The sequence below is a fragment of the Eretmochelys imbricata genome, chromosome 7 (assembly GCF_965152235.1).
Source record: "Eretmochelys imbricata isolate rEreImb1 chromosome 7, rEreImb1.hap1, whole genome shotgun sequence".
NCBI classification, from domain to species: Eukaryota; Metazoa; Chordata; order Testudines; family Cheloniidae; genus Eretmochelys; species Eretmochelys imbricata.
Genome location: NC_135578.1, coordinates 86052379 through 86078637, shown reverse-complemented (window position 1 = coordinate 86078637; position 26259 = coordinate 86052379). Strand labels below are relative to the sequence as shown.

The following is a 26259-nucleotide window of genomic DNA, read 5'->3' as shown; positions in this document are numbered from 1 at the left end:
ACCGCGATACTTCCCCGCTCCGGCCGGGCTCCTCCTCCGCCAGCGCCCCCGCTCGGCGCTGGCCCGGCCCCCTGCGTGCAGGAACTGGCCGGGGCCCGTGGCGGCGAGCGTTAAGCCAAGGTCCGGGGCAGGGCGTGGCGGCCGGGGCCCGCAGTCGCTTCGCGTTGCCTGTCCCGAGGCCGCAGGGGCCCCACGCGTTGAACCGTACGGACGAAACGCAGCCTGCTGCAGCCCTTCTCCAAGGGGGGCATTTTCTGCCGGCTCCCTTGCGGCTCGTAGGCTGGCCCTGGCTCTGCAGTGCAGTTGCTCGCTCCGAGGCAGGTGTTACCCAGCACCCACCTTCTGCAAAAGCTGTGCGAGCTTTTCGGATTGCAGAGAAAACCTCCCGCGGCGCCAAGGCCAGGCCTGCAGGGGTAGCAGCCTCCAAACACGCCTGAGCTGAGCTTTATGACCGCAAGGCCTGTGCTCCCCAAACTGAACATAAGAATGGTACTATTGGGTCAGACCAAAGGTCCATCGAGCCCAGTCTCCTGTCTTCCGACAGTGGCTAGTGCCAGGTGCTCCAGAGGGAATAAGCGGAACAGGTAGTCATCAAGGGATCCATCCTCTGTCACAAATTCCCAGCTTCTGGCAACAGAGGATAGACACCATTCCTGCCCATCCTGGCTAATAGCCATTGATGGACCTATCCTTTGTGAATTTATCTTTTTTGAACCGTGATATGGTCTTGGCCTTCACAACGTCCTCTGGCAAGGAGTTCCACAGGTTGACTGTGTTGTGTGAAGAAATACTTCCTTTTATTTGTTTTAAACCTGCTGCATATTAATTTCATTTGGTGACCCCTAGTTCTTGTGTTATGAGAAGTAGCAAACAACACTTCCTTATCTACTTTCTCTACACCGGTCATAATTTTATAGACCTCAATCATATCTTCCCTTAGCCTTCTCTTTTCCAAGCTGAAAAGTCCCAGTCTTATTCATCTCTCCTCATATAGAAGCCGTTCCATACCCCTAATCATTTTTGTTGCCCTTTTCTAAACCTTTTCCAATTCCAATATATCTTTTTTGAGATGGGGCAACCACATCTGCACACTATTCAAGATGTGGGTGTACCATGGATTTATATAGAGTCAACATGATATTTTCTGTCCTATTATCTATCCCTTTCTTAATTATTCCCAGCATTCTGTTAGCTTTTTTGACTGCTGCTGTACATTGAGTGGATGTTTTAAGAGAACTATTCACAATGACTCCAAGATCTCTTTCTTGAGTGGTAACAGCTAATTTAGACCCCATCATTTTATATGTAAAGTTGGGATTATTCTTTCCAATGTGCATTACTTTGCATTTATCAACATTAAATTTCATCTGCCATGTTGTTGCCCAGTCACCCAGTTTTGAGAGATCCTTTTGTCGCTGTTTGCAGTCTGCCTGGGTCTTAACTATCTTTAGTAATTTTGCATCATCTGCAAATTTTGCCACCTCACTGTTTGCCCCTTTTTCCAGATTATTTATGAATATGTTGAATAGGACTGGTCCCAGAACAGATCCCTGGGGGACACCACTATTTACCTCTCTCTATTCTGAAAACTGACCATTGATACCTACCCTTTGTTTCCTATCTTTTAACCAGTTAGCAATCCATGAGAGCACCTTTCCTCTTATCCCATGGTAGTTTACTTTGCGTAAGAGCCTGTGATGAGAGACCTTGTTGAAGGCTTTCTGAATATCTAAGTACATTATATCCACTATCCCCTTGGTCCACACCCTGGTTGACCCCCTCAAGCACCCACAGCATGTTGGCAGGATTAGAGCTGTCACAAGAGCTTTCAGGCTTCCTCCAGACTAGGCAGTTTTAGGTGGGTGAGGGAGAAGATACCACTGGTGCTACCACTGGCTTCCAGAGGAGCCCAATGGTAAACAAAGCTCTTGTGGACAGGGGATAGACCTGTTTCTGATACGAATTTAAGTAAACCTGCTCCTCTACAGATTGGATTGAGTGTTGTAAAACCAGACTCAGGCTGCCAGCTAAATTCAGTGGTAGTACACGGATGGGATTTTTCTTCTCTCTAAAATTCCTTATGGTAAACAAAGTCTGCTGTCTATTGTTTCTACATGTAGATTGACTATGGCCATGTCTTCAAGGGAAAGGCTGCTGCTACATCACTGTGGTACCTCAGTGTGTAGAACCTCACTTTCTTCTCGCCTCCCCCAAGAGAATTATCAGCTCTTCCTGTCATGCTGTAATGACTGTAGTTTCTTTTCCCCATTTCTCTTCCTTCGTAAGATTTATTACCTCCTGCATTTGCAACCACCAGATCTGCACTTTGGCACAGCAGCTTACCTGGTTGTAATTAGATAAGTAATCAAGTCAATTGTATTATGTCTCCCACATGACAGTTGGCACCTCCTGGAGAAACATATGTCACGTAACATCATGCTGGGGCATTGGTTCAGTAAGAGAGTAGAAAAGGAAGGAAACCCAGGGGAATCCGAACAGTGCAAGAGACAGGGAGTTATTGCAAGGTTTTGAATACTTACTAGGGCATAGTGACAAGTACCTTATTCCAGTGAAAAGTAATGGTATATAGCAGCTCAATTTGAACCTTGATTAAGGTCTTTTTTTTTTTTCTTTTCAGACCCCTAATTGCTTAGTATAGAGAGTATAGCAATAAAAGTTCAGCAGGACCAATCCTAGACTGAAAAGACTGCTCATCTCCCTTGAAAAGGTCCATCCCTTCATCCAATCAATCTCCTGTGCTCAACTTCAAGATTTTGGGCAGCAGGATAGTTGTGAAAGTTAGCTGCTCCCTTCCTCCAAGCACAATAAAGCCATCTAGATTTCTTCCAGAATGATGCTGATAAGGAATTTTAAGACTAGGAACTACGGCTGTCAATCGCAGTTAACTCAAGCAATTAACTCAAAACTAATTAACTCAATTTAAAAAATTAAATTGCACTGTTAAAAAATAGAATACCAATTGAAATGTATTATAAATATTTTTGGATATTCTTCTCTATTTTCAAAATTATTTATTTCAATTACAATACAAAGTGTACAGTGCTCACTTTAGATTATTATTTTGATTACAAATATTTGCACTGTAAAAAAAACAAAATAAATAGTATTTTTCAATTCAGCTCATACAAGTACTGTAGTGCAATCTCTTTATCATCGAATTGCAACTTACAAATGTAGATCTTTTGTTGTTGTTACATAACTGCACTCAAAAACAAAACAATGTAAAACTTTAGAGCCAATGTAAAACTTTAGGTCCCATCAGTCCTACTACTTGTTCAGCCTATCGCTAAGACAAACAGGTTTGTTTACATTTACAAGAGAAAATGCTGCCCACTTCTTATTTACAACGTCACCTGAAAGTGAGAACAGGTGTTCACAGGGCACTTTTATAGCCAGCATTGCAAGGTATTTACATGCCAAATAGGCTAAACCAGAGGTTCTCAAACTGTGGTCTGCAGATAGTTCCCTCTAAGGTACACATCTGGGTGGCTGCACACAAGAGAATGAAGGGACAACCACCTAATTAGTGGAGCCACGAAGGCATGGCTCCACTAATTAGGTGCCTGGACCCTGGAGAAGATGCACATGTAAGGTGAGGTGGTGGCCTTGGGGGGAATAGGGGGTAGGTGGGAGGGGGCAGTGGGGTGAGAAGAGAGGGAGGGGGAAATTTGGGATCTGCAGGGCTACGGTGGCCAGAGAAAGAGGCGATTTTCCCCAGCTCTAGGGCTGCGGCCACCGGGGAGAGACCCCCCTCCTTCCCAGCCTCAGTTCAGGGGCTGCTGCAGTGGGGGAAGAGAGGGAGAGACCCCACTCCTTCCCAGCCCCAGCCTGGGGGGCTGTTGTGGCTGGGAGAGAGGGCACATCCATCACATTAGAAAGGTAAGACTGATATTAAAATTTGAGTTGTGTGCTTCTATTTGTAGAGCAAAAAAACGTTAATTATTATTGTTTGTTTTTTATATTGCGCTTGTGACGGGTTGGATCACAGAAACCTCCTGGGAGCTGCCACCTGATGTGTCCAGACTACTTCTGTCCCTGCTTTCCTGCCCTGGCAGCTTAGGACTTCAGTGCCCTGCCTGGTTTGAGCCAGACCCACTAGCCTGCTACAGACCCAGACTCAGGCCTGAACCACGTCCCCTAACAGATGTAGGCTTAACAGAAAGCAGTTTACAGAAGTGTGCCTGCATTTAATACTCAGATGCCCAACTCCCAATGGGGTCCAAACCCTAAATAAATCCATTTTACCATAAAGCTTATACAGGGTAAACTCATAAATTGTTCACCCTCTATAACATTGATAGAGAGAGATGTACAGCTGTTTCCCCCTGCCCCCAAGTGTTAATACATACTCTGGGTTAATTAATAAGTAAAAAGTGATTTTATAAAATACAGAAAGTAGGATTTAAGTGGTTCCAAGTAGTAACAGTCAGAACAAAGTGAATTACCAAGCAAAATAAAACAAAACACGCAAGTCTATGTCTAATCAAACTGAATACAGATAAAATCCTCACCAGTTCCAGTAAGCTCTCTTTTACAGACTAGTCTCTTTCTAGTCTGGGTCCAGCAATCACTCACACCCCCTGTAGTTATTGTCCTTTGTTCCAGTTTCTTTCAGGTATCCTTGGGCGTGGAGAGGCTATCTCCTTAGCCAGCTGAAGACAAAATGGAGGGGTCTCCCACAGGCTTAAATAGACTTTCTCTTGTGGGTGGAGACCCCTCCTCTCTCCTATGCAAAGTCCAGCTCCAAGATGGAGTTTTGGAGTCACCTGGGCAAATCACATGTCCATGCATGACTCACAGTTTTTACAGGCAGAAGCCATTGCTGACATGGCATCTTGAATGTCTCCAGGAAGACTTCTTATGTGGATTGGAGCATTCCAAGGTGCATTGTTCCTTAAGTGCTTCTTGATTGGACACTTAACTTTGCAAATTCCTTTCTCCAGGAACTGACCAAATGCTCTACTAAGGTTATTTAGAAATCAAACCAGTACATGGCCAATATTCATAACTTCGAATACAAAAATGATAGGATACAAATAGGATTAACAGATTCAGTAGATCATAACCTTTACATAGATATGTTACATATTTACACATATGTTACATATTCCAGTTATGTCATATATACATTCATAAGCATATTTCCATAAAGCCTTACGGGGGACACCGTCACAGCGCTTTTATCCAAAGCACTTTACAATAGTTAGCTAACAGTACAGACAACATTTGGAAAGATCATTAAGTGGTCTGCTGAGACCCTTAGCGATTTTTAAGTGGTCAACGAAAAAAAAGTTTGAGAACCACTGGGCTAAACATTCATATGCCCCTTAATACTTCAGCCACCATTCCAGAGGGCATTCTTCCATGCTGCTGATGCTTGTTAAAAAAATAATGCATTAATTAAATCTGTGACTGAACTCCTGGGGGAGAATTGTTTCCTGCTCTGTAGTTTTACCCGCATTCTGCCATATATTTTGTGTTACGGCAGTCTCTGATGATGACCGATTACATGTTCGCAAAAAGAAAAGGAGTACTTGTGGCACCTTAGAGACTAACCAATTTATTTGAGCATAAGCTTTCGTGAGCTACAGCTCACTTCATCGGATGCATCGGAGCTGTAGCTCACGAAAGCTTATGCTCAAATAAATTGGTTAGTCTCTAAGGTGCCACAAGTACTCCTTTTCTTTTTGCAAATACAAACTAACACGGCTGTTACTCTGAAACCAACCATTACATGTTGTTCAATTTAAGAACACTTTCACTGCAGATTTGACAAAATGCAAAGAAGGTACCAATGTGAGATTTCTAAAGAGAGCTACAGCACTCGACAAGAAGGTTTAAGTGCCTTCTAAAAGCTGAGAGGGATGAGGTATGGAGCATGCTTTCAGAAGTCTTAAAAGAGCAACACTCAGATGCAGAAACTATAGAACCCGACCCACCAAAAAAGAAAATCAACCTTCTGTTGGTTGCATCTCACTCAAATGATGAAAATGAACGTGTGCCAGTCTGCACTGCTTTGGATCAGTATCAATCAGGACCCATCATCAGAATGGAAGCATGTCCTCTGGAATGGTGGTCAAAGCATGAAGGGGCATACAGATGTTTAGCATGTCTGGCACATAAATACATTACAATGCCATGTGAATGCTTGTCTCACTTTCAGGTGACATAAATAAGTACCAAGTCTAAGATTTCATGATAATTTCGGATAGGAAGCAAAGAAGCACATACCTAAGTAGAAGAGTATTCTGAACATTATTCTGCTCTTCAAATTCTTTTGACACTTTTGGTGTTTGAGTAAGGCCCCAGGCAATCCTGCAAACATACACGTTTAACTTTACTATTGTGAGTTGTCCACTTTAACTCAAGGGAGCAGAGTTAAGTATATGTGTAAGTGTTTGCAGGATCTGGGCCTAAAAGGCAAATGTCAGCAAATAGCACTGATTGATTAGTCCACTTTAAGGAATTAAGCCATAATTTGTCTAGTGTAGACTCCAAATGCCTCAAAATTAAACCCTTCTACAAATATATGTTCAAACGCTTTAATTTTTTATTTCTTTTTTTAAATTGTCTCAAACTCCAAAACATGGCAATAAAAGTTTTGTAACATTGATTCCCTAATGAAAGATATTTTCACTATTCTATATTTCTTTTTCAAACATGTACATTATAATGACTTTAAGCCACTCCTCATCTTGACTTCCATGTTGAAATATTAGAGTTAGCTACAAACTACTACCAAATATTCCTTTGAATTTCTAAATGACGTTCTTAACCCATCTATCTCTGAAGTACAGCCTCATTTCTCTATCACGGCCTTGCAATGAGTGCTAAAGGCATTCACTGTGGTGGGTGTAACAGTTTTGTGTTTACATTTGTATGACTATATGTTCAAAGTCATATCCTGCTGGTTTAGCATTACCTAAGGTAATAATCACTAGCAACCCAGCATTGACTTAAAATGATCAAGGCCTACTATATCAAGAAGTTGTTAAAGAAGCTCTCTAGCTGTGTGTTTGCAAACGTCAGTTTCGTTGGGTCAGTTCAGAGTAAAACTAAATAGAAAGTTCAGCTGTCTGAAAAGGCAGATACCTGGTATAAACAAAGCTGAAAGTACTCAGGGTTTTATACAGATGCTTTTGCATAGAAAGCGATAGAATGTTAATCCTTAAAATACCATTTAACTTTCAGGGAACTAACTTTACACAGCTGTTGGAGTCAAGAGTAAGACTCACAGGGCATGATCCTGCTCCCTTTGAAAACAGAAGGAGTTTTAACAGTGATTGCAGTGAAAGTCTGAGTGGGCCCAAAGGCTGGAGCTTTTTACAAGCTTTGCAGGAGCAAACAGACAGTGTGTTTTAGTGAGTTTTATCCATGTAAGGTAATATTTGCCAGATACAGAAAACTATGTGAGAAAAGTCATGTAGCAAGTGAAATTATTCTTATTCAGCTTCTTTTGCCAGCTTACGGAACTGCAAAAACATTTCAGCTACTGTACTGATTGTTGCAATATGCTGAGTTTTTAAAACTTTGCACATTTTTGGTACCACTTCTGTAGCTTTCATGAAACTTCTGTTTTCTGTGATTGCTGAAGAGGCAGCATTGTTTTTTTTATAATTCATTGGAGTTGCAGAAGGAAAGCTGTAGTTTGCATGACAAAAATGAAAAATACCAGACCAAGAACAGTCCAAGGTCACATCAGAAAGAGGGTATAGTTAATTATTCAAGGTATTAAGAAGGGCTAATCTCAAGAAATAACCCTCAGCGTTTTTCGTATTTTTCCCTGCTATATCTAAGTGCAGATTTCTTTGATACCCTGGATGAATCAACCTTTTCAATAGTCTGTCATATACAGTGTATGAGAAAGATGGGTCAGATGCTGCTTTCACCTTCAGTGATATAAATCTGGACTAATTTCACCAACTGTAATGGGTGTAATAGAAATTTACAATGACACAGCTGAGATAAGACTCTGGGCTGCTAAATATAATTTTAAGTTGCCCAAGACTCAAAAGTTGAAGGAAGAGCTGCATGCCATCCACAGTTAATATTTTATACAAATTATGGTACATACTATAGAGACAGAATGAAATAGAATGTATACAGAACAGAAATAATTTCTTGCACTTTAGCTTAATCCTTCCTGCAACCCCCTAAAAATGGTACTGGTAAAATCTTCTGTAGCTTTTTCCCCCCCTCTCCTCTCTTATCATTTCTCTTTCTTTTCCTCTTCCTTCTCTTCTTTATGCTCAGTGCTGTGTCTAGCCTCTTGCCCCCATCGGAAAGTGTTACACAGGCATTGCAGTGGTCATGTAATGGTGCTGTTTTTACCACACTAGTGCTTCCTCATGAGAAGGAAATGAGGTTACTTACCTGCAACGGAATGTTCTTCAAAATTTGTGGTCCCTATCTGTATTCCACTGAGGGTTATGCGCATGCACCATGTGGCCAGAGCTGGAGCTTTTGAAAATAGTACTGTTCGGCAGTCTGCATATACGCCCTGTGCCACGTAACGGTCTTGCCCAAGGCACTAAAGGGCACAGTGAACCATAGGTATCTCCACTTCCTTCTCACTGCTGCATGATCCGAGTCAGAGCTTCTACTCTCCTATCATCCTTGTGATGCATTTTTCAAAAAAAATCCTTAGTACTGTTCATAGTTTAGATTTCCTAGTTCTGCATTTATTTTTTTGTTTTCTGTTCGATATGTCGTTTCGTACCAGATTTAGGAGTTGGGGCGCTGCTTCGGTGGGGTTTCTGGCTAAACTTTACACACAGATCCTGCCCCATCTCCAGTACCTAGTCATGGGTAATGGATTATGCTGAAGACATGGGTTCAAAACCTGTGCTTCCTGCCCTCACTCGTTTTCCATCAGCGACAGGCACCAGCACTGTTTGTACTGCTTGGAGGAAGCCCACGTTGCGTCTAGATGCAGTATCTGTCTCTCCTTTCCTGCCCATAATCAGGAGAACCAGACTCTCTGCCTCAGGAAACATTTTATTAGAGGCTGACATGGGATCGACATCAGATCCTGGGTGGGTAACTCCCTCCCGCCCCCCGATACCTGGTACATCGGCCTGAACAGACAAAGAGTGCCACCCCTGGCCATGGAACCCCCATCAGACTCCGCCGGTACCAGTGCTGAGGACCCCATGCTCAGAATAGTCCCAGGTACTTACCTGAGAACAGGGCCGTACAGATGGGAGGGAGCCTTGCTTCCTTCCTCCCCCCCCCCCCGTTTTCCCCAAGGTGTAAGTAAATAAATACCAATGGTTAAAGTCTCAATTTTCCCCTCTATTCAAATAGTAGATGATGCCATTTTTAGCAATAGCTCTGTGAGACCATGCCCAGTTAGGTTATTTCTAAACAATGATTTGTTCATTCATTTTAAAACATTTTCTTATCTAGTAAATAATTACAGTACCACCAATTACTGCAGTTTTTCCTTCAACTCTAAACTTTCATAGCTCTTGTGAATTCAGTCTGCACCAATGCTTAAATCATATACTGGAAACCTTACATCTAGGGCCAGTATGGAACACTAGAACTATGAGAATTCGCTTCTCTAAAAAGTGACTTATCGCTCGCCTCTACCATATACACGGAGTTCTTAGAGGAAGCTAACATTTTGAACCCTAGATAGGTTGTAAAAGTAAAAAATAACTGTCCAGAAGGATTCCATCACCTGAAAACGTATTCATGACTTTGAATATATCATCTCATTCACCCAAAATTGATATGTATAGTTTTATTTAAACATCGTAGTGATGGCAGGCTTCTATAGAGCTCTAAACTCCTCTACTAGCTGCCTAAAATTAAATTAAAAGTAACATAGGATCAAATCCTACAATCCTTATTCTGTCGTTTTGACAGAATTCCTTTAGAATTTGCCCAGGTAAGGACCTCAGATACAGATGACAACCTTTTGTAGATCATGATGTATAAATTGTACTCCATAACTTCTTTTTCTGGTTTCCTCTTATTTCATTCTGGTCCTGGAGTATTCTTCATTTAATTTCCATTTATACAAACCTTTACATGTTCTGTATCTTTGTTCCAAGCTTTATCATACATTAACTGCATATTTTGAGCAATACAGTAGATGTCAAAACAGCAGTGACTGACTATTCACCTACTCAAGAAGTCTGCACGGGAAGATCGTGCTTATCACAATATCTCAAGGGGAGATGCTGGGATCCAGGGTCCCGCTCCACATTTCCTGTCTAAAACTGAGTTTAGGTTTGATAGCTCTACTTCTTGTGGTTATCTTGTATACTAAGTTTTAAATCAATGAACTTTTAAATAATGGAGTTATAAACCCTTGAAAAATTAAGTTTCATTGGCCTGTTTCATCTACAGTGGTTTTAAGATTCTGAACTAGGGTATCATGAGGTAGCTTAATTTTGAAAACTAACTTTTATCTATTTCAATTGATGAGTACTAGAGACAGTGTTAGCAAGAGGATTGTAGTGAAGTCACATTTCCCTAATATCTTGATCCTGTAAACATTTAAATATGTGACAATTATTCTGGTGAGTGGGTCCTCATGCATATAAATTGTTACAGGATTGGTACTTTAATTTGTGGTGCTTTCTTTCCAAAAAGGGGGAGATGTAGAAAGTTATCAAATATGGAAGTTAAACTAAATTTAACCTCAAAAGAAGTGCTCTCCATGCCACAAGTCTGAAAGTTATACATGACAGACCTGACTTTTGACTGGGTATGAAAACTACTCTTTTACAATATAATTTCTCAAAACTTTACAGTAGCCCTCTTTACATTCTTTATGGCCACTAAACATGTTAGTTTTTAGAGCCACAGTTCACTTCTAATCCTCAGTTATGTGAACAGAATGTCAAAAAACAGATTCAAAAGCAAATACAGTACACAGGAGGGAAGCATTCAGTTAGTTTCCTGATTAAAAAAAAGTTACCATAGTTTATATATACACTGTTTTTCACTTCTGTTTGTCAGGATAGCCAGCAAATAAGTTCATTAAGTTTTCTTTTCATTACCAAGTTCAAAAGAACCTCAGAAGTAACATCTGGTGGCAAGCACATTAAGAAGTTAGCATCAAACTACAGAAGTACTAATTTAATCATTTTATGGCAAAGTTAAACAAACATGGCATTTCTTCAAGCAGCTCTATTTTCAATAGAAATGCACAGGATGTAAAGCAGCATAGAATTTGGCTTAGTCAATCTTCCCAAAAAGCTTTTCACTAAATGAACTCCCCTTACCCTAAAACAAAAGGAAATATTTTACTGATAGACTTCAGGAAGCAATTTACAACTAGGTGACTCATCTTGAAACTTTTGAACTTGAATTACTGAAACAGTCTATAAACATCCAGTGGCATTTTATTTGTTCAGTGGCAGTCAAATATAGCTTTTAATTCTGTTATTTCTTTCCACGCTACCTGACATGCACACAAGTTTCTAGTGACAGTAATCTTTTGTGTACAAGTGTACCTATAAAGTAACTTTCTTTTAGAAAAAAGTAGAGTGCAACACCTGTATTGTCGACTAGGCAGATAATCACTGTCAGTCCTACTGTGTATTTGAGAAATAAAGAAACTTAATTCTGCAGTGACATACTTTCATTAAAGCTAACTCCTCCTGTTTTGGATGAAATCACTGTTTCGTGGAATTTTTTTTTTACCTTGCTGGTACTTTTACTCTGTGTTTGTGTGTGTGTCTCTGTCAGGGTTTCTTCCCCCCTCTGAACTCTAGGGTACAGATGTGGGGACCCGCATGAAAGACCCCCTAAGCTTATTCTTACCAACTTACATTAAAAACTTTGCCTTGTCCTTGAACAGTATGCTGCCAACACCAAGCGTTTTAAACAAAGAACAGGGAAAGAGCCCACTTGGAGACGTCTTCCCTGAAAATATCCCCCCCAAGCCCTACACCCCTTTCCTGGCGAAGGCTTGATAATAATCCTTACCAATTTGTACAGGTGAACACAGACCCAAACCCTTGGATCTTACGAACAATGAAAAATCAATCAGGTTCTTAAAAGAAGAATTTTAATTAAAGAAAAGGTAAAAGAATCACCTCTGTAAAATCAGGATGGAAAATACTTTACAGGGTATTCAGATTCAAAACCCAGAGGATTCCTTTTTGGGCAAAACCTTAAAGTTACAGAAAACAGGAATAAACCTCCCTCTTAACACAGGGAAAATTCACATAAAATGAAAGATGAACTAATTCGCCTTGGCTGGCTTACCTATACTGGTTGCAATATTGGAGACTTGGATTAGGATGGGTTGGAGGAGATGGATTTCTGTCTGGCCTTTCTCAGTCCCAAGAGAATCACCATGTAAACAAAGAGCACAAACAAAAGCCTTCCTTCCCCCTCCCCACCCCCCAAGATTTGAAAGTATCTTGTCCCCTTATTGGTCCTTTGGGTCAGGTGCCAGACAGGTTAGCTGAGCTTCTTAACCCCTTTACAGGTAACAGGAGGATGCCTCTGGCCAGGAGGGATTTTATAGCACTGTATACAGAAAGGTGGTTACCCTTCCCTTTATATTTATGACAGTGCCTGACACCTTTACTTGGCAAAACAGGAAAAAAAGGTGGAAACATTTAATCACAGCTTCACCTAGTAGTCTCAGATAGCAAATTAGTTAATTTGCTTCAACTCCACCTCTGCTGAAATCATAAATCACCTCTCACTCTGGACTAAGTTCTTTCCTTTCAGTCTCTGTGGAGGTCAGCAAGGTTGAAGGGAGTGCAGAATTTGGCCCACTGGCTATTGCAGTTTTTCTATGACTCCCTGTCCCAAAGTTCCAGTCTTAGCAGCATGTTGCTACTTCGTGTCTCAGAAGATAAGCACTCATCACCCCCACTCTAAAAGATCCACTTCAGTGATGAAGACGGAGGGTACATACAGGACCTTGGTTAAAATTCTGTCCTATTGAACAGCGCTGGGCAGATTTCCCTATCTCCACTAGTCATCCCCTTTCTGGACACTGGTAAATCAGGGTTGCATAGCATGTAAAGTTACTGGTTACACAACACGCTTCACTGAGTTATGAGAGCTGGGTCTAATATGAAGTTGTCCCCTATCCCCTCCTCTAATCCAAATCCTGGACTTTTGTTTTCGGAAATGCTTTGTGCATATCTGTGTAAGTGGGGATGAATATGCACTAAACTGATTTTATGGTTTGTCTATCACAGAATTGTAATGGGAAGCAAAATTTTAAATGGCAGAAGATGTGTGCCAAACCACCACCAGTGGCTGAAGTTTTGAAAAACTTAGATGAACATGCCCTAATAGGGAAGATTTAATAAGGCATTCTCTGGCATATAAAGGAAGTTGTGCTTCAGAAAAAGAACCCAGTCTCATACATGCGTGTACACGCACACACCCCCTCCTAATCCCTATCCCACCCCCAAAGACAGTTCTACAACTCTAGACACCACACCCACCCACACTCTAAGGTTTCAGTTCAACTCTGGTGTAACTCCATTGATTTTAGTAGAATAATGGCCTGTTTGCAGTACGTATGACCCTACCTACTTAATTTTTGGTACATTCTTACAGTAAGCCTTTTTGTTTATTCTTATTAGTGTTTTAACTTGGATTTTTATTGAAGCTATAATGTACAACTGTTTTAAAAGAATAAAACAGTTATTCTTAATCACTGTATGCACTACACTTTGTGGATGTAGTAAGTTACATTTCGTGCACTTGGCACCATGATTTTTCTGCCATTAATGCCTTTTCAACAGAATCTCATTTGCATCTGAGTATCAGCCATCTTTTCTGTAGTTTCAGATTACTTAGTAAGGAATTTGTTGTTCTACTTAAAGATAGTTTTCCAGTAGAACACAAGTATTTGAGAATAATTTAATATATTATCTTCATACAGTTCTGAGTACAATTGTCACTTTAATTTCATACTTAATGAAAATGTATACACAGTTCAGGAGACAAATAGCCTTAAGCCATTAATATTTTACATTTAGTGTTTAAAACAAGGCAAGCACCATGAAATACACATGTTGGAGCCTACTTTGTACCACACCCAAAAATCTTCAGTGACATGACTAAGACAGAACTTCTTTACTCCAATTACAAATAAGCAGATAATGTGACAAATCATGGCCTCAAACCATCCCGTTTATGCTTCCTTTCTCTTGATGATCAGAGGCCCAACGTTGTCCCCAGTTTCATCGTTGTGCTTCGTGTGAGAACCGTCACATAATGGAAACTGAAAAAGAAAACCAGTACAATATAAAAGAATGGGTGCATTTAAAACTAAGTGAGAAGGAAATATAACCCTAAAGTTATGAAAATGGCTTCACATGGTAAAGATACATTTACAATGCAAGTGATACCTCAAAATGTGTTATTACAAGAACTTAAATATTTGCTAGACATGTTTAAGTGTTCATTAATATTACCTGAGTGTAATGTACAAGAGCACTGTAACTAGGGAAAGAACCCAAACTCACAACGCACTTTGGTGCTCCAATCTCAGACTCTTGTCAAAAACAAGCAGCCTAGGCTGGCCTCAAACTTCCTTTTCACCTCCCCCACATCACTCCCTATTTCCTCGGGAGGGCTCTGGAGTGCAGTGAAGATTACTTAAGATTTGCACAAGAGTCTCAGTTTCTGGATCCTCTCCTTTAAGAGGAAAGTAGGTCCTTGCATACACTAGAAGAGGTTTGTCAGTATAGCTACCAGAAAACCCTGCTAATGGGGAAACAGCTTATACTGACAGAAGTTCTTTTGCCATATAGCTAGTCAGTTCCCCAAATGAAGTAAGCCACACCATTTCCCTCTCCCCACCCCCAAAAAAGTCCTTTTGTTGGTATAACTGCATCTACACTAAGAGTGTACCTAAGAGTGTACCTACCATGGAGTGTTTGGTTGTTTAAGAGATCGCTGACATTGCCATACTGGCAACAGTTTCTAGTGTAGATCTGGTAAAAACCTTTAGAACCCCACTTCTGTAAAGAAGCGATCTTTAAAGTCTTTCTTGCTATATTGGGGAAATAAGACAGACACTTCACCTAAAGCAAAACCCACAGCAGAGCTCTGTTAGCTAGGTGTAGCAACTTGGCTGTTTAATCATCTCTCAACAACTGTCTCCTGTGCCCGAGACAACATCCATCGAAGTCAATGGAAGTTAGGCCAGACCTTCTAACTGCTCCAGGATGGTTTGTAGAGGCTGTTAAACATAGCTGGTTATTGTCATTCTGCAACTATTTCCTTATCAGTGCTGCAAGTGGCAAATGGAATTTTCCAAGTAAACAGAAAAGTTTTACAGAATACTAATATTCCTGCATCAGAGATTTCTTTACCACCAAATCAGTCAGTCACTTTGACTGACTTGAGTAATACTCAGCAAAACTTCAAGGCAACCAGAGTGTTTGATGAAACACTGATTAATTCACTCAAAGCTACTGATGAAATGAAAAACCAAATTTCATCTAACGCAATGATATGTCTTACGTAAGAATTCCTGCCCCACCTCTGACTCAACCAAAAGGATTAGAAACCTAGATTTAACAGCAAAACACAGGGAAGAACTCCAGATCTGCATGTTATCATTCCTATTTTTGAAATCATAACCAAGGAAGTATCTGCAAGTTACACAAGACACTTTTGGCAGAATAATGTTCTTAGAAGCTAGAGGATTATGTTATAAGAAACACTGGTGTTTGACAGCATCCTGATTAACTTGTTTCTTGATGCATCAAAGAATTGCTTTTAGTTTTAAGTGTTATCAATGTAAAGGCTCTGACTTAAGGGGGGAAAAAGCTATCAGTAGAGCCCCAGTTTGAACAAGATATTGGCAGCCACTGACATTTCAGATAACATATCCTCTAGACATGCATTAGTTAAGATGGTGGTGAAGACACCAGCAGCACCAGTGCTCAGAAAGTTATACCGCTGATCAAACTGCACCAGTGACAGGGTACTTTAAAGGGGGGGGGGGGAGAAGAGGCTAATGTAAACATCCCCTTAGTAAGCCATAAGGATATTTAAGCACTGGAACATTATACTATATCATGACAACATGACATACTAGCTTAAATAAATCTGTCACCGACATGTGCAGCATAGAAATGCTTTCAACCATAAAGCTTGATTACAGTATATAGTTTAACATGTCTTAAGGTTTTCCCTCACAGTCATTTGGTAGTGAAGAGCAGATTCACTAAGAGACCCAAGAGAGGAAGAAGAAAAACAAAAAGCAAAAAAAAAAAAACCCCAAAAAATTCCCTCTTCATTCTCTATCCCCACTGATCTTATCAAATACTGTAGATAGTAAACCCCTATACCACACAGCACTTGTCCTATGCCTTGTGAATTAGGCAGACCATATTAGAGTTTTTAGGATCCAATGTATGGATGGGGGGGGGGGGGGGCAATAAGTATTGTTCAGTGCTGAGATGCTCTTTCCCACTGAATCTGTTGTATTAACTCTGAAGTTTGGGATGGCTGACGGGAGAACATTAGTGACATACACTATGAGTACAGCAGCAAAAGAGAGGGGGTGAGAAGAAGTCTTCAATAGAGAGAGTGCACAACAGCTAAGGAACTTTCACCACTTGACTAATCTGGAGTCAGAAGCATCATCCACATCAGAAGAGGAATGCAAACAAAAGTGTCTGATGTTTGCGGGCGCAGGCTGGCAAAGAGGAAAAAGTGAAAACAAAGGAGGAAGGCAGAAGGTCAAAAAAAGATTTCAAGCTGTAATGATATAACACTAAATTCTAGAGTGAATACCAAATGTTAGTTTAGTCCTTTTGGAGTTCTTAGTTTTAAGATATATATTATATATAAAAATCATCAAATACTTGAACAAAAAAGTAGAAAATATTAGATTACCGGAAGGGTATGTGCTATGCTTTATAGAAGTTATGCTTCATTTATTTATTGAACGAAAGTTGTATTTTCAGTTTGAGCCCAAATGAAGCCAATGCCAAACCCCTAACTACGTATTGTGAGCCTCATAGCTTGTCACCCAAACCAAACCCTAACATTAGATGAGAAATCCTTACACAACTGGATACTTGCTGTTACTTTGCACCTTTCGATCATGGAAAGGTACAAATAGCCTCAATTTAAAGAGCCCTTTCATGGGATCTAACCCAAGTGTAGAAATTTCATATGAAGTATGTGAAAAGATATACTAACCCAAAATATTTTGGGGCCAAGAAAAATCAATTATGAAGGATAAATATATTCCAATATACTTTCACTGGTTATCTAATTTATCATCCAAAAGAACAATATAAATAATCTACCATTACTAGTTGAGAAGATTTAGTATTTTGTTATTGAGATTGATTTATAACAGAGGGTAATTTTTTGAATTAAAATGTTCTCTATAATAGCATATTTGAGAGACCAAATATATTTAAGGGAAAAAAATGTGCAAGGCTGAAGTTGATTTAAGAAAATGTCTGTGGAGTCCTTTAAGGCCACCAAGAACTTCTGTCATCTGGAGGGGGCGGGGGAGGGGGAATTCCCTCCCCCCCTCCATCAGATTCTCCCAGGGCCACAAGTTCTCCCTGTGTTAAGTCGCTTGAGGGTTCAGGCTTCCCCTTCTCCTGGAGACTGTTTCCACCCATCTTTATTCCCTTCAAGTCTCCCTCTGCATAACTGAGGGATACTGTCCTTAACTTGCCCCCTTTCCTGCATGCTTGCTGTGGAAAGTCACAATCCCATCATTCTGGGACAAGAGGGTAGGACCAGTTCCAGGAACTTCTCCCAACTCATTTTTAAAAACTAACTCCATTTCAACCTGATGTATCCTCTTCACCTTGATCAAAGGAAAAGAATTAGTGGGGGGAGGGCGGCACATTCAATTGAAAATAAAATGAAAAAAATACAGACTGTTAAAATTCAGACAACTTTAATACAACTGTTGACAAACATGACGTTTGCATTCAGAAGTTAAGAAATAACATTAGATACTCCGAGTAATTTGACATTGTCAAATTAGCCTGAATGAGGTATGTATCTAACCATATGAGGAAAAATAGCATGACTTTTTCAACCTGCACCAGAGACCCAAGAATTCCCTGTTATATAAATTTGAATCCCCCCTCCCCAAACTTTGATATGCGGCTTGACCGTACCACAGATTAATGTTCCTTCATTTCCACCCTAGCAAAAAGAAAGAATGAGTAAGCTAACCAAGACACAGACTTCACATCCTCTAGCAAAATAACTGACACTTTAGATTGCAAAGAATTATTAAGTTGACTAACAGTAATGGACTTCAGACTGTAGTACCATGATGCAAAGATAAGCTTTGCGGACAGAGATTTGTAGGTTTTAAAACTGGGTCCAAGACTTGGTGTCAATAATAGAACTAGAAATAGACACGGATGGATCTTACTCCCTCCTCCTGTCAGTCTTTTATGACCTTTCCTCTGTGTTATCTTGTGCTTAGGAAAATAACCAATTAAGGACAAAACTGACAGGCAGGAACAGTGAAACTTAAATCCCCTATCCCCAGAACTGTTCATCTTGACTATCTCCTAAAGCAGAACGGTTAGATGGAGACCAGATGGTTTCAGAAGATTGATAAAGGAACAGGCCTTTTACTTGTAGGTCATTGCTTTTAATCTGGCTCAAATTGGCTGTTATTGGAAGTTGTTGCCATTTGATGGTTGTTCAGTGACCTTGGTTTTGTTATCTTAGTACCACATCCAGCAGAGGAGTGTCCATATCACAAAATCCACCATCACAGTTGTCATCTTTGCTAACTGACCTCAGCAGAAAAGGCAAGGATTGAACAGGCAAGGAGACAATTATCCAGTGACACTAGTAGTTGAGTCTATAGAACAGACTGTCCCTCTTGCTTTGTCCAAGTTTGGCACAAGTTTAGATTTTGTAAAGATAGCCTTTTGCAAATCTTAAGTCCACAGAAATATGTTTGTGAACATAACATTGTCCTATAGTGTTTGCAAGCATCAAAGCACCATGCTAATACAGCTTCACTTTCACTTGCTCATGACTCAAACTGAAGTAGCAGATTAGTCCAAGGCAAAATACATGCAAAAAAATACTCCTTGGGGAATTTTGCGCCAAAAAATTAAAAATTCCGCAACAAAAATATAAAATTCTGCACACGCTATTTTAAAATTCTGCATATTTTATTTGTCAAAACAATAGAATCACACCAGTTTCAATTATTTTTTGGTCATTTATTTCAAAATAAATGTCAGCAAGTATGTCTCTAACAATATAGGCAAAAAAGATTCAGGAAACGTTTTTTGACAAATAGATTCCTTACTAGGCATACTAATACAGAACTCGGAGTAATAATTCATTTAAGCTACAATACAGAACCATATTCCTCACACCCTTCAGAAGCAGTGCAAAGGCTTGGGGGGAGCCAGTGGTAACGGAGGAGCTGATGAAGAGGGAAGTAAATATCTGAGAAGGAGCCGGGGTGTGAACTTGTTGGGTATGGGTGGGAAAGTATGGAACAGGTTGGGGGCCGAGGGGGTTTGCGGGGCAGGGAGGGATTGTTCAGGAGCTTCCCCCATGCAGACCTGGGCTGACCCCTAGCCTCTCCCACTCAGTCAGGCACATCTGCCCTGTCCCCATGTGGCCCTGCACCTCTCTCCCCCTGTGGCCCCAATCCCATTCAGCTCCTGTCCCAGTCTGTCCTCCCCTACTAGCTCATATGAGCCCGTTTGACCCCCACCCCCAGACCCCACTCTGTATGTCTCCCCATAGCCTCTGTCTCCTGACCTGGCCAGCGCTGTGAAGAAGGCAGGCTCTCTCTCTTCTCTACCTGGCTGGGAGCTGCTGTGTTCTGTCACCATAGCGCCCTCTGGTGGGCAAAAGGCAGAACTGCAGAAGTTATTTTCTGCTGGGAGCTACTGCTGTTCTTGTGCCACAGCGCCCTCTGATGGGCAAAAGGCAGAACTTCAGCAACATTTCAGCAGAATTTTTCTGCACAAAAATTAAAAATATGCATGGCTCATTACTTACGCACACATGCAGTAGTGCATAATTCCCCCAGGAGTAGCAAAAGGCGTCTTCACATTTGAGCTGTTTAGCAATGTTCATTGTGTTCTGTTTAAACAGACAGTGCTCCTAAGAATTTAGGTACAAGCTGTTTTTAATCTGAGTATTTCTTTAAAAAACTAAAAATAAAATAAAAAACAATGGTGGGGCAGAAATAATGCTGTTTCTTCATTATTCACACACACGACAGAGGACTTTGAGAACCTGGCACTTTTTTTTGCTATACATTCTCTTAAATGTTAAGAGAAAACAGCTGGGTAAAACTGAATTAATTCCCATCTAAACAGCGTTATGTCGGTTTTACTCTAAGAATAATGTCAACATTACATTAAAAAGATGTGTTACATCTCAGGTAAATTTTAAGACTTGTGAGGAATGCACATTAGAACTGTTCAACCTTAATGAAGAGTAAGAATGAGCTCATTTTACAACTCGGAAGATTTGATTCAATGCATGGATACACTGAAGTTCTTAAAGTTTATACAGACTCAGAGGGAGACAGCTATTTGAGAGAAAACTGGGGCACTAGCGGTAGAATACCAGTCATGCTTCCTTCCCAGATTGGCAGTGACTAAAAATTATTATTCAATAATGGTTTGATGGTCTATGTCAGGGGTGGTCAACCTGAGCCTGGAAAGGAGCAAGAATTTACCAATGTACACTGTCAAAGAGCCACAGCAACATATCAGCAGCTCCCTCCCCCCCCGCACCAAAATCAGCTCCCCCAGCACCTACCACTCACCAGCACCCCTCTGCAGCAGCTCCCCGTCCCTCCCCGCACCTCTCGATCAGCTGTTGTGGCATACAGGAAGCTCGGGGGGTAGGGGGGGAGCGAGCGAGGGAACTGCAGGCTCAGAAGAGGGCATGGGAAGGGGTGGAGTGGTGGCAGGGCCTTTGGCAGAGCCAGGAGTTGAGCGGTGAGCACCCCTTGGCACACTGGAAAGTTGGCTCCTGTAGTTCCAGCCCTGGAGTTGGTGCCTATACAAGGAGCCACATATTAACTTCTGAAGAGCTACACGTGGCTCCAGACAGGTTGGCCACCCCTGGTCTATGTGACTTGATTTTGGTAGTTTCTCCCTGGTTCCTTGTTCTGCCACTCATTATGGATTGTTAAACTGTAGGAGAACCAGTAGCAGAGCAAGCCAAATCAGAAACTTCCTTAGTCTTTATATTCCCCAGCATGCTACATTAATAATGAAATTGTGTCTCTATGCACTTATAATTCCTCCCGTTCCCCATCCCCACTTCTTTCTCTAACACAAGAGAAGAATGAATCCCTTCAGTATAACATGCAATTAAAGAGCTATATGCATAGCTTGACCCCCAACAACAAAAACCTGGAGTTCCCACTTATTCCAATGTTATCTACAGGAGATACTGACAATAATTTAGGCCTAAAGACAGATCTCACTGATTCACAGACAGTGGATTTGTCAACCAGTAAGTGTTGGGTTCCTGTGCTAATAGAGCGATTACTAGATCCTGCCAGCTATGAGGCTCTCTAGAATTACATGGCCATTTTGCAGAATCCATGGCTTGAACACCCTCCTTTATTATTAAAACCATTTATGCAGTATAAGAAAATCTGAAGCTTTACAACTGCATGCATTTTACATTTTAGTTTTGTACATTACATAATTATTAATTTAGAAATAGTGTAGGAGTGAAATGTAGCAATAGCTTGTTTTCTTCAACAGACCAAGTATCAAATAATACAACTGAGACGAGCTTAAGAGGATTCTTGCACATTTACAATTATTTACAATTTTCCCCTCTCACCTTCTTAGATCTCCAGCAACGACAGTACACAGCTTTGTCTCCAAGATCTTCCATATCAAATGCATGGACTACCTTGGGGTTGTCTTTCTGTATATGGAGATTTACCATTGCCTTGCAGCATTTGTCTTTAGAGAGGAATCTTGTGTATGCTAGATATCCAACAGCAGCTGCTCCTGCAGCTAAAGAGATTGCAGCAACCCATTCAACTAGAGCAAGAGATAAAAAAAAGAAAGATTGGCAAAACCTTAAATGGAATTTTTCATTCAATTTAGCTCCCAAAGTCATATTTGTGCTTAAAGGACAGTTCTACTACTTTGACAGTGTTCTGAAAATAAAAACCACTTTCTTCCTACACCCATCCAATTAATTTGTCCCTTTCTATTGAACAGGAGGAACAGTAGAAACCTATGGGGAAAAAGAGAACTAATGTGGCTTTCCATTTATTTTTTGCTCAGGCATCTGCATCACTGATGAGGTCAGCACAGCTCTACAAACAAAATCAGCCACATTTTGTTCATAACAGATTTAATTAAAGATAGTGAATGCTAGGCACTGGGCACAAGAGGAACTGATTTTACATTATAAATACAAAATTGTGATACTTGTAATTATTTACTTTTTTAAAGGGATCTGATATAAAGCTAAAAGATTAAATCCCCATGTAAACATCACCAGTGTGAACCTGCATTTCTCACAGGCCGTAAGAGAACAAGTTCTACCTGTCTTATCTGTACTAAAGTCTTGAGTGTCTCAAAGATGCTGTTTATATAAACAAATGTTTTTCTCCCCATTTCTCATTTTTCTTTTATCATCTTATGCTCATCTCTGCAACTCTACATCTTTGCACTCTTCTTTGTCTCACTTGATATCATTTTCCTTCTCTGCAATTAATCCACTTTTTTTAAAGTCCTGCTTTCAGGTTTTTGCCTTGTGTCCTCCACTTGAAAGTACCTTGAGTTTCTGCCCAACTGTCACAGAATTCTCCTGCCTGGTTGCCGTAACACCCAGCTCTAGAAGTGGCAGGAGTCACTCCCTCCAGACAAAAAGTCAGCAGCAGGACAATTTAAGGGATCAGTCCCACTCAGATGTTCTCCTACTAAGTATGTAAACACTGTCTGACTCTCAACTGCTCATCCATAAATCAGATGGGCATCTGAGGTCTACAAGGTTCTTTCCACATATTTAAAAGACACTCCTGTGGCGATGCTATAACCAGCAAAGCCATCTCAGACTAGGAATTTCAGTCTTGCTTAGCCTGTATTGTTTATGGTTTAGAAGAGATGTCAATCACATGATACAGTAGGAGTCCCTCATTCTAACCCTAGAGAATAAAACATGTTAACACTTAACATATTCCTCCTCTGCCTCTATTAACATATTCCATCCCTACCTCTATTCTGGGACTTTTACTTACCCTCTTCCTAGTGCTCTTGCCAAAGAGCCCAGTTCCTCTTGCACCATTTGCTTTGGACAGCCTGCTCTCTCCCTTTTCCCACTCACTTCTCTAAAGGCTACATGGACCTAGGCCTTTGCTTCTGCAATATCTGGTCCCTGTTAGAAGGAGCAGCAGCTCAGAAACAACTCTGCACTTCCCCAGCATGGGGAACAGGGGAGGAAGAGAGCTTTTACAAGGACAACTTTTCTTCTTAAAAAAGCTCTCCTGCAGGCATAATTAAATCACCCCTAGTGAGCAACGGTAGCTAAGTTGGCAAGACAGCATCTCCCACCAGCACATACATGGCTGTCCACACTGGTTCTTTTGTCAGTCGGAGGGTGTTGTTGTTTTCTTACACCCCAACCAACGAAAGTTTTACCCAAAAAAGTGCTAGTGTAATCAAATCCATATTTGCCCTCAAGAGCCAAATTGGACGTTCCTGAAGTAGATTAGGACCTCATGTTAACATCATTAAATGTACTTTTTACACAGACACACTGCATCCCACACAATGTTCATAAAGTGTAATTGCTTATGATACTCATTACAACAAAGAATTAAATCAAGAATAGATTCTGCAACTTGTCACTGTTATCTTCATCACAGATGAATTTTTTAGCTACATCCTCTGAACAAGATATGTATCCAAGAAGTTTAACTAATTAAAGCCCCTTAAAGACCAGGCAAATGTAAGTTACCAACACTGAGATTAGACACCTTAGTCACATTTAGCACTATTCCTCTTTCCAAATGAAAAAAGAGTTTAGTCTCAATATACTCCTCCCACCCCCCAAGCTATTCTCCACACCAAAAACAGCATTCTTGGTTGGCAGCATTTAAAACTAATTAAGCTCCCATGAACTTCACCACTTCATGATTAGAATCATTATACCAGTTCTCATCACCATTACTACCTACTAGTTTGTTTTCATGGGTATTGGGGGGGGGGGGGGGAGAAGAATCAAACTGAGTAGACAGATTTATTCATTTTAAGAGTTTGCACCAACCTAGACATATGATGGTTGAATAAGAACAAAGCCTACTTGTGAAAGCTACTTTAAGAAACAAGTCAGACTACTGAAAGAAAAGTTTTTAATTTAACTGTATTACACAGAAGAAAGACTCAACCAGGATTACAAAGACCAGAAGAACACAAGAACACTGCATCACATTTAATATTAAATGCCTGTAGACACCTATGTAATTATTTTAAAACTGTTCTAAATCACAGACTAGACTATAAAAAGAAAAGGAGTACTTGTGGCACCTTAGAGACTAACCAATTTATTTGAGCATAAGCTTTCGTGAGCTACAGCTCACTTCATCAGATGCATAGACTAGACTATGCAGTAGTTTTCAAGGATTTCCAAAAGCTTTTCATGTTAATCCCAAATTTTAGACCTATTATGTAACTTACTTATATCTCACAGTGAAGTACCTGCACCTGGCCGCTCACCAACACTACCCAGTCACATGATCCCCTACGGCCAAGATTGTACAAGAATTGTATTTTACTACAGGTTTACTATTGAGTTATTCACTTTGGGGAAGGGTTCTTTGTATTTTGCAGTACGAGTCAACAACTCACAACAGTAAGCACCGTTTACTGCCTACATTTGTAGCTATAAGAAAGTTCCCTCACCTTTTTGCTGAGTTACTCTTCTAGAATATGATACTAGGTAGGTAGCAACATTGTGAGGTTAATAGCCACTAACAGAAATGCTGCTCTTAAATCCTACAAGCTAGAGAAATGCCGACATTTTTAATTTAAAATTAAATTTAAAAACCAGACAGTCTGCGATTTTCAAGAGAAGATCAATCAGCCACTACTTTCTTCATTTTCAGCAGAGAAGCCAAGCATCCACTACAAGGCACATGGTCAGGGGGGAAAAATGCACTCAAAGGATTCTTTAGTAAGAGAACACCTATCAAAGGGCTGCTCCGAAGCAAAAATGGGTGTGTAAAAGAAGGGGCGTTTGCTATGCTTCCACAGCACCTACAACCATGGATGGCCAATCCTGGGGCTTCTAGATACTATTACAAAACACAACATACCAGACCTCAGTGGATGTAACCATTTTGCTGGATTAATGATTTACGACTAGTGGTTATCATAGAAATCATAGAAGGTTAGGGTTGGAAGGGACCTCAGGAGGTCATCTAGTCCAACCTCCTGCTTGAAGCAGGATCAATCCCCAATTTTTGACCCAGATCCCTAAATGACCCCCTCAAGGATTGAACTCACAACCCTGGGTTTAGCAGGTCTATGCTCAAACCACTGAGCTATCCCTTGGATAAACTCTTGCAGGAAGGGGTCAGCCGCATAAGAGAGGCGATGAAGGTCACTGCATTTCCCTGGGAAGCTCCATCCTCTGCAAAGCAATCGGGACCCTTCTGCAAGTGGGTCCCTTTCCTGTGGATCAGTCAATGCTTCCTCTGCATCGTGATACTGCACCACCACGACACAGCCACCCAGCTATTGCACACCTATTACAATGACCTGCAAGATAGAGGAATAAGGAATTCTAGCTAGGCCCCCTCCTGCAAAACAGGGGTGGAATCGCAACCTTCCGCGTTCAGATACACCCCTTGCCCGAGCAGGAAGGGCCCCAAGGTGAGAATAAGGGGGGAGGGGGCACCCCAAGCAGTGCAATTGGAAGTGACTTGTGAAGGCGGCGAGCACACAGGAGACAACCCCCAGCGGAGCGGAGCGCACTATCCCGCTGCTCGCCCGCCCGCCCGCCTACCCCGCACGGAGGAGTTCGATCCGAGCCCCATTGCTCCCGCACCCAGCGCTCCTCGCCGCCGACCTCCCGAACACCTAGAGGGCACAAACGCTGCTCAGACGCAATTGCGCGTGCGTGCAGGAACTCACACGATAGCAGCGGCGGGCCTTGGTCTTAAAGGGGCAGTGCCGCTGGGCCGCGGAGGCGGGGGCGCGACTTGCGCGTGTCACCGCCGCTAGGGAGCGGGATCCTGCTGCTTCCCACCTGCGCATGGATACTGAAACGGGC

The 26259-nt window shown here is 41.2% G+C and overlaps 1 protein-coding gene across 1 annotated transcript; it reads right to left on the bottom strand.

The window, feature by feature from the left end:
- Positions 1-13892: 13892 nt before the first annotated feature.
- On the bottom strand, positions 13893-26079 carry CISD1 (CDGSH iron sulfur domain 1). Its single transcript, XM_077821602.1, has 3 exons — positions 25993-26079; positions 21811-22016; positions 13893-14239 (listed from the first exon to the last, which is right to left on the bottom strand). The coding sequence occupies exons 1-3, from the start codon at positions 26021-26023 to the stop codon at positions 14150-14152; spliced, it is 327 nt and encodes a 108-aa protein (XP_077677728.1). The 5' UTR covers positions 26024-26079; the 3' UTR covers positions 13893-14149.
- Positions 26080-26259: the final 180 nt, after the last annotated feature.